The sequence below is a fragment of the Brachypodium distachyon genome, chromosome 3, assembly GCF_000005505.3.
Source record: "Brachypodium distachyon strain Bd21 chromosome 3, Brachypodium_distachyon_v3.0, whole genome shotgun sequence".
NCBI classification, from domain to species: domain Eukaryota; kingdom Viridiplantae; phylum Streptophyta; class Magnoliopsida; order Poales; family Poaceae; genus Brachypodium; species Brachypodium distachyon.
This window is the reverse complement of record NC_016133.3, coordinates 59,465,162-59,474,201: the sequence shown is the minus strand read 5'-3', so window position 1 is coordinate 59,474,201 and position 9,040 is coordinate 59,465,162. Positions and strand designations below refer to the sequence as shown.

At 44.8% G+C, this 9,040-nt stretch overlaps 1 protein-coding gene and 1 pseudogene across 6 annotated transcripts; both read right to left on the bottom strand.

Annotated features, from left to right (window-relative positions):
- Positions 1–293: 293 nt before the first annotated feature.
- On the bottom strand, positions 294–2,359 carry LOC100839404 (annotated as a pseudogene).
- Positions 1,242–4,536, bottom strand: LOC112268540. Of its 6 annotated transcripts, none has more exons than XM_024461042.1 (3): positions 4,399–4,536; positions 3,059–3,782; positions 2,560–2,790 (listed from the first exon to the last, which is right to left on the bottom strand). In XM_024461042.1, exon 2 carries the CDS (start codon positions 3,684–3,686, stop codon positions 3,117–3,119), a length of 570 nt encoding a protein of 189 aa, XP_024316810.1. In that variant the 5' UTR covers positions 3,687–3,782; positions 4,399–4,536; the 3' UTR covers positions 2,560–2,790; positions 3,059–3,116. The 6 variants fall into 6 exon arrangements, with proteins under 6 accessions (XP_024316813.1, XP_024316812.1, XP_024316811.1 ...); XM_024461041.1 differs by lacking the exon at positions 4,399–4,536 and adding an exon at positions 3,928–4,012; XM_024461045.1 differs by lacking the exons at positions 2,560–2,790; positions 4,399–4,536 and adding an exon at positions 1,242–1,379 and having other exon boundaries at positions 3,059–4,011.
- Between the last annotated feature and the right edge of the window lie 4,504 nt (positions 4,537–9,040).

Here is a 9,040-nt window from a genome sequence, read left to right as displayed (position 1 = left end):
TGATGTCAAGTGTCTGTAAAATTTGCAAATTTCCTATTTCTATGGGAAGTTCACTGACATGGGTTCTATTTAGTCCTAGGTACTTCAGGTGTAGTACACTCCCAAGATGCCTAAGATAAATCTTATCTTTTCTTCTGACAGAATGGCAGCCTTCTAAATCTAGTACTCGTAAAACTTGAAAGCAAGAAAGAGATGGCATCGGGTTAATGTCAACCATAAAGAGGGAAAAAGACCTCACTTGTGACATGTTCATGGTACCAAGCTGAGGGGTGCCGAGCTCTGCCATGCTAATGTTTTGAAGGGACAGCCTACGGAAATTGCTTTGTGATTCATGTATGCTTTGCCCATTGGCATCCCATATAGCAACAAAGTTTTCTTCACGTGACAATGAACATATGAGATCAAGAACCAGATCATGCACACGGCAAAAATATGCCTTGCCTTCGTAGTTCATATCTGCAGGCTGGATCATGCTTCTGTTTACAAGCTCATTAAAGTAACTTTCACCAACCTCAAATAGTCCCTTTCCTTGTTTTCCATGATGGATAAAACCTTCAGCTATCCACCTCCAAATCAATCTATGTCTCTCAATCTTATAGTCTTCTGGAAATATACTTAAATATAATAAACAAGTCTTAAGATGAGAAGGTAGATCATAATAGCCCACAATAGCATCTTCTGTAATTCCACGCCAAATAGACTTGAGCACATGGCACCAGTGATCCTTTGACATCCTGTTCTGATTACTAGACAAGAGACTAGCTACAGTAATGATGACTAGGAAATATTCTTCTATAAAAGAGCCTTTGTGATTCTTCCGTGGAAAGAGGTTTCATCCTATGAATAATGTCGTCACCAGAAGAGTGACATGCTTCAGAAACATTGACATTGTGTGTTGTTGTGATTATTCGACTGCCAAGACTGTTTCCACATAAAGCACACTTGATTATCCCCCATGTTTTCACATCCCATATGTCATCAATCATGATGAGATACCTGTATCAATTTTTGGCGGTGTTAGTTGGCAAGTCAATCAAGATATGCTTTCTAAGGGGCAAAATGAAAGCAAATAATGAGGTATCCAACTGAAAGCAGACTAAAGCAAACTCTAGAAATATATACCAAACAGGATGCAAATTAAGAAGATGAATGCACAAGCATGCACAAAATGACTTCTCTTTTTACAAATACATGATCCATAGTTGAGAGAGAAAGATAGGATTCTTTCAATATGTACCTCTTGTCTTCAAGAAATTCACGGAGTTCGTCAATGAGCAGATTTTCACCCCTTGTTGTGCTATGTATGTTTTGAAACTTGTCCTTGTCAAGATCATAGAGAATATCCTTCAAAATTCTCTTCACGTCAGGAGTTCGAGACACTGAAACAAATGCCCCACAATCAAATTCCACTTTAATCTTATTGTACACTGCTTTTGCAAGAGTTGTTTTTCCCAGTCCACCAAACCCAACGATAGAGATTGTCTTCAAGTTCTGCTTGGACTTGTAACCATCCTCTGTCAAGCTTTGGATTAGTTCGTCCCTTTCCTTTTCGATGCCAATAAGCTCAGTTACATCTTTGTACATATCCAACAGGCGAGGGTCGATGTTAGCACCGGTGTTGGCAGCACCGGTGTTGTTGCTATGTATCATAAGCTTGTACCTTTTACGCAGATCGGACAACTCCTTGGTGAGGTCCTGAGCTTCTTGGATGGCCACAGAGATCTGATGAAGCGCCTTACCCTTGTTGAACAATTTGATAGTTTTCTTAAGCAACTTCTTCGCTCGGTTTTTCATGTTTGTCAGCTGCTCGTTCTCATGTCCATTCTCCACTTGCACCATGAAGGTGTTGACAATGTCCTCCATGTCGTAGGAGAGGTCCTGCACCTTGCCCGCCCATACCCTAACGTTCATGTCAAGTTGGTCAGGTGGCACCTCACCTACCTAGGAGGGTGGCATGCATGAGGACGAGCTCCGTCTCAAGAGATTTGACGCTTTTCCTCACGCGTTTCTCCCAAGTTAAATTCATTGAGAAGAAGCTCGCCGAGCTTGCTGAGGAGGGGCCCCATCGCCCCTGCCACTACTTCCATTGCTTGACCTCTTGTTCTCGCTCTCTACAAGCAGATGCGGATGTGGTGAAGGCTAGAAGAAGAGATGCTTATTTTTTGCTAAAATAGAGGAAACTGATAAGAGGGCTGTGTGCACTGAGCATGCCTGTCCTGTGAGTCTTTTGTCTTGGGTGACGGAATGTCGTGATCGAACCAACGATAGGTCGTAGTGTAGTGCCGGCCGGGGACTGGGGCCTAATCTAACCAAAGCAGTCTCATTCACGAGTTAGTGACAATTCAAAGTAGTCCAGCACGCGGTGCATTTGTTCACACACAATGCTCGGCTTTCTGACTTGGCAATTTGGCATTAATTGACATGAAACTACGTGGAAACAGGCATTGCAAAAGAGAAGCTTCTTTGATCTACTGATGTAAACAGTTGGCCACTCTGGTTGTGTCTGTGCCGATTAGTGCTTGGAGACCAGAATTAGGAGACTAAGACTGACTAACTTCCTGATCAGAATGAGTTGCCCAACCAAAAGTAACTTTGAAGGGTGCCATAATAAAGGGGGAGTTATTTTAGATTAGATCTTTTATCAATAATATGAAATCAAGCCTGCCGGTATCACTGCATGCCTTGACAGAGCAAACAGATTACTTTTCCTGACTACAGGGGAGCAGCTGTAACGACAATGACTACATGACGGACAAATCCTGAGACGAAAGGGGATTGACGATGACCCATCTGTCGCAAGTTCACACTTGACAACTTGTAATTTTATACTGCATATTTTCTCCGACAAAATGACTACAATTATATTAAGTAAATCAGCAAGTTGAAGTTGGGTGTTCGTTTTCTCTGTCTCGTAAGATTACTAGTACTATTGAGTTAAATCAGCAAGTATTTGTCTCATGGGATTAGTATTGCATAACTAGGAACCCTCGATGCGTGAAATCCCCCCCTTGCAATAATCCATCAGGCATCAATCAGCATGATTAGGGTTTGAACATACCTTCATGTCGACCCAGGCGATGGAACACAAAGCCAAGCCCCGCAAACGACGCGGGCGGCTAGCCACGGATCGAGGAGGCGGGCGGCTTCTCCTGCGCGCCGGGAGCACGACCCATGGAGGAGCGAGTGGGGTGGCCGGCGGTTGGAGACTTCTCCACCGTGTCCTCCTTCCCCTGGTTGCTGTTCTTCTTTTCAACAGTGGCTGTTGCTCCAAAGGAGAATTCGAGTGGCTCTGGGGTTGTGGTTTGGGGAACAAAGTAAGGGATGCCGAATATGGGTGGGGGCGTCTCGTTCTTGGGCGCTGCCTTGGTTGTTGCGCCAAAGGAGAATTCGGAGAATGGGTTTGTGGTTGATAATGTGAGTGGGCACACCTCTTCCTTGGGCGCCTCTGTCACCTCTAGATTTGGATCTGTGGGCTTCCTCTGGGTGCTGGTGCCTGGCACCTCTTCCTCATTGTTGTTCTTGTTCTTCGCTGTGTGCCCCTGGGGTGCAGGATCATTTGGCTGCTGCTGCCCGGTCACATTCTTGTTGGTGGCCCTCTTCGCAGGCACAGCCGCCTCCTTTGGCTGCTGCCCGCCGGTCACATTCTCGTTGGTGCGCTTCTGTTGTTGCCGCTTCTTCTTACCCATCTCTTCACCACCACACCAGGGCGGAATCAAACTTGCATGCGATTGGCCCAAATTCAGATCAAATCACCTTGGGCACCTAAAATCTTGGGCAGGCACCTGGTGGACAGAGAAAGAAACAAGGCGAATGTCAGAACGAAGGGGTGGCATGCCATGGCGGCGGAGAGCGCGGAGAGGCCAGCGATGCTGGACTTCCCTAGCACCCAAGAACCACGCAAGACGAACGAACTGCAGAGCACAAGACCCGAAGTGAAGAGGTGCTAGGCTACGTTGCACCGATACGGCGACACGGACACGGCGACACACGTACGGGGACACGGCATTTTTCAAAAACAGTCATACGGGGACACGGCGAATATATATATAAATATAAATAATTAAGAAAATGAAATTGGTAAGAGAAAATACTGCCCCATTTGACCCGTAATCAGAGGCACGATTTTGAGAATATTACGGGCTAACTTTGGTAGGTTAGATATGGTAATTACATTAACCATGTATACCACATGTATAAATAGAAGGAGGAGAGCCCACGGGCTAATCATGCCAATTATTCCTTTTTCACTCGTGATCCTGCCCCCATTATCTCGTTGCCTGCAACCTGGACGCGCAGGCAAAAGAGAAGACAACAAAAGCCAGAAGGCAGATTTGGAGAAGAGAAGACAGAAGAGGGAAGAGGGAACAGACAAGAGGGAAGACCAAAGCCGTAGGCTACCTGGACGGCTGGACGTGGGAGGGCGGAGCGCGGACGTCAACGGGCGGGAGACGAGGCGCAGCCTCCGGCGAGCCCGGCGGCCGGCGGCGTTCACAGCGTCGCAGGAGGCGGGTCGGGTTGCTCAAGCAAATGGTCTCGTCTCCCCTCCAGGTTAGGTTATCCGAGGGCCGTGTCACAAATCCGTGTCCCAGGTGCTGGGTTTACTCTCAGGCCCGGTCCTGGAGGGGGCCGAGCGGACGGCTGCCCGGGCCCAGAAAACCCGAAGCGAGTTGTTGTAACTTGTATCAAGTTAGCTATCTATCGATGTGTCAAGAAATTCTCGTAGTGAAAGACCTTAACTCGCTGTTTGATAAGTTGGCTATTTTGGATATTACGCTGGATTAATTGGACAACAAATATTGTAAGACCTTAACTCGCTGTTGATAAGTTGGACCATCGACTGAACCAAATTTCACTATGAGAAGTTTTATTCCTAATAAAAATATATCACTAACTTAGTGGTAGGAATCTTTGCTTCTTAGGAAAGAGTCAAGGTCTTTGTTTTTGACACTTATTATTTTTGTTGGAACGGTCAAAAAATCGTGAAAAACAAAGCTTAAAAATTGGCATGTATGACCGTAAGGAACAAAATAAAAAATCGGCCTCGATGGAAAACAACAACGAGAGAGTAAAATGAACATGAGTTCCATCGGAAAAATGGCCTTGTGAGAGTAAATCGGACGTGAGTCCATTCAGGATTCTGCCCTGATAAAAAAAGGACGACATAAGTTAACGCTCAGAAAATTCGTCCATGTAGCCTCAGAAAAATGCAAAAGGGAAAATCGTCGGAGTCGAATTAGACGGACAACAGAAGATGAAGATTTCTTTTTTGCTCTTAATTTACAGGCGTCGAACTGGCCGCAAAAGTTGAACCATGAGCTGATGCGTGCAATGACGAAAATCAATTCCCGTGATCATAAAAAATAGCTTTGTCTAATTTATACGTATTTGCTTACTTTCTACTTTTATTTCCTTTTTTAATTCTATTTCGAGTAGGATTCCTATTTAGGCTATTCTAGGCAAGAAGCCTAGGCGTCTAAAATAGTAGGGGTGTAGATGTGTCTAGGACGGTCTCCGCATTCACAAAGTTAGCTAAGGGCCGGACGAAAAAAATTAGTGGAAAGAAATTTTACCTCTTTAATATTAGGTATAGGTATATAGATGAAATCCTGGCGAGAGTTTTAAGACACAAAGAGGATAAAAAAGAGAAAAGAGAACGATGATATTAGGGCGGGTGGGTGGTTGTTCCATGTGGTTCTTAAACCAAGTCATGGTACGAGTCTACCAAGATCGCTCCAAGCACGTGTAAAAAAAATCATTCCGAGCATAGGAATACGAAGATAAGACAAATGCACTACTCATAATAAAAGGTCATGGTAAGCTATAAATGTTTGCATCGCTAATATAATACACATGTACTACTATCCGAAATTACTTGTTTATGATCTATTTTATATTTAGATTAAATTTTGAATAAGATAAATGGTGGAACAATAGTAATTTGGCATTTGGTTTGGGACAGAGTGAGTACTAACAACAACAGAAAGGAGAAAAAAAAACTCCATGGCAACGGTGAGATTATCCCGGACGATGGGAACAGTGAGTTTGTCTCGGATGCATGATGGAGGGTTGAAATGATTTTCTTTTCCTTTTTGGTTTGGGGGTGACGCTCCTAGTTTAAACATGTAGACATATAAGTGCAAAGCAATAGGATGGCAGCAGTAGCAGTACATGTGCATAGAAAATTGGAAAGCAATGGGAAAAGGGTAGCGTGAGGAAGACGAGAAGGGTCACGGTCACTGCCTCCCCGGCTCCCCATCCCTCCCTTTGTCGTCGCCCTGTCCATTCAAACTTCTCTCCCCCTCTGCCCTCTGCGTTAGCTGGACAGCTGGTACGTTCGTGCTCGAGTAGTACTGCCTGCCGAGCCAGGCATGAAGTAAGCAAAAGGGCGTGTAGAGAGCTGCACCCACCCCCCCGTCCCGTCCATTGGCGAGGCGTCTCACCTCACCTTCACCCGCAGAGGAGAGCGGAGGGCTTCCATGATGCTTGTGCAACCCAACCGGACATGGACCGCAACGAAAATCAACTTGAACAAGTTCAATTGAAACTGTTTCATGTGGCACGGGGTTGCCTTTACCAAACTGAGGATGCGTGCTCTTATTATTTCATGCATGCGATTGCGTGGTGCTCTTATTATTTCATGCATGCGGTTACATTTCGTACTCGTCACTCACTGTGCACTTCATCGGTCATATCCCATGTTTTTGTTTACTTTGTTTCTTTTTTTGTCTCTTGTGCTGCTTGATAAAAAGAAGAAGCAAGATATGCTGGTGACTTTTTTTCTTGAATGGCAATAATCTTATCGTTTGCTCCATTTATCGAACTCCACACTACAGAAAACAATAACCCAAACATGTAATTTTGGATCATTTTCTTTATGTAGAATTGTTGGTTTCTCAATGTTTAGATAGGTTATTTAGCAGCACAACCATTTCCCAAAGATTGAATAAATGATGGAAGCAAACCATTTTTTGCTCTGCTATTTTCACTGTGAATGAAACGAGTTACTATGACTACAACGTAGCTTAGCTCTGCTCTACCACTAGTTGTTTAAGCCATGTAATATCTTGAGTGTACTTAAAGTGCTTACCTACTGTGCACCCGGAGTATACCCTCACCTAACAAAACTGCATATATCTGCTCCGCACAGATACCCGAAACAGTGTATTCGGGGTCACGGTATCTCAAAATCGGCCGCGAACCCAAAAAACGTGAACTATAGCACACGAAAACGGCCGAAACGGTGAATTCTCAGCACCGGTCCGAAACTGCCCGAAACAGTGTACCCGGGTCACGGTATCTCAAAATCGGCAGCGAACCCCAAAAAACGTGGGCTATATATCCCACAAAAAGGCATGAAACGGTGAATTCTCTGCATCGGCCTGAAACTGCCCAAAACCATGTACCCGGGGTCACGATGTCGTAAAATCGGCAGGGAACCCAAAAATCGTGGGCTATGGCCCACGATAAATGCTGAAACGGTGAATTTTCTCCATCGGGCCGAAACAGCCTGAAACCGTGTACCCGGGGTCACGGTATCTCAAAATCGATCGCGAACCCAAACAACGTGAGCTATAGCCCACGAAAACGGCCGAAACGATGAATTTTATGCACAACCCAAAACTGTCCAAAACCGTGTACCCGGAGTCAAAGTATCTCAAAATAGGTCGGCAACCCAAAAAACGTAGTTTATACCCCACAAAAAGGCCGAAAAGGTGAATTTTCTGCACCGGCGTGTAACTGCCCAAAACCGTGTGCCCGGGGTCACGATGTCGTCAAATCGGCCGGTAAACCAAAAAACGTGGGCGCCCACGAAAACGGCTGAAACGGTGAATTTCTGCACCAGCCTGAAACTACCCGAAACCGTATACCAGGGGTCACAATATCTCAAAATCCGCTAGGAAACCAAAAAACGTGGGCTTAGCCCACGAAAATGGCCGAAACGTTAAATTTTTTGCACCGGTCCAAAACTGCCCGAAACAGTGTACCCGGGGTCACGGTATCTCAAAATCGGCCAGGAACCCAAAAAACGTGGGCTATAACCCACGAAAACTGCCGAAATGATGAATTCTCTACACCAGCCGAAAACTACCCGAAACCATGTACCCGGGACCATGATGTCGTAAAATCGGTCAGGAACCCAAAAAATGTGGGATATAGCTCATGAAAACGGACGAAACGGTCAATTTTCTCCACCGGCGCGAAACTGCCCCAAAACCGTGTGGTCACGGTATCTCAAAATCGGTCGGGAACCCAAAAACGTGGGCTATAGCCTAGGGGTGGGCGTTCGGTTATAACCGACAATTCGGTTCGGTTTTTTCGGTTTTTCAGTAATCCGGTTAACAAGAAATGCCAACCGAAATATGGTCGGGTTTTTAGCTAACCGACAATTCGGTTAACCTTAAATTTTGGTTCAGTTTCGGTTTAAACCGATATAACTGAACTCACGAACTGACAGAAAAATAGACAATATCAAATCATGAATTTTAGCCGAACTTCTAACACGTATATGACTCAAAGTATCAAACAAAAAAATCGTGACATAACTGAAACTATTGCAGCCTTTAAGTTGCATCAATATTCGAAAACATTTCATACAAAATATTTAATAAAACATATATAAGTGCATCATGACATAGGTTTTAGCCTATTTATCACAATTCGGTTTATTCGGTTAACCGAGGTTAATAACCGAATTCACCGAATTAAGTTCGGTTAATTACACTTGGCAATCGAAATTAGAAACGGTTAATTCGGTTTCGGTTTCGGTTAATTTAGATTCAGGTTCGGTTTTTGGTTTTTTACGCCCATCCCTACTGTAGCCCACGAAAACGGCCGAAACAGTGAATTTTATGCACCGCCCAAACTGCCCGAAACCGTGTATCTGGGGTCACGATATCTCAAAATCGGCCGAGAACCCAAAAAACGTGGGTCATAGCCCACGAGAACGACCGAAACTGTGAATTTTCTGCACCGACCCGAAAGTGCCCAAAACCGTGTATCCGGGGTCACGATGTCGTAAAAACGATTGGGAAACCAAAAA

Bases quoted from the DNA above. Each gene is read 5' to 3' on its own strand.
- LOC112268540 (XM_024461042.1), bottom strand. From the start codon at position 3,686: ATGGGTAAGAAGAAGCGGCAACAACAGAAGCGCACCAACGAGAATGTG.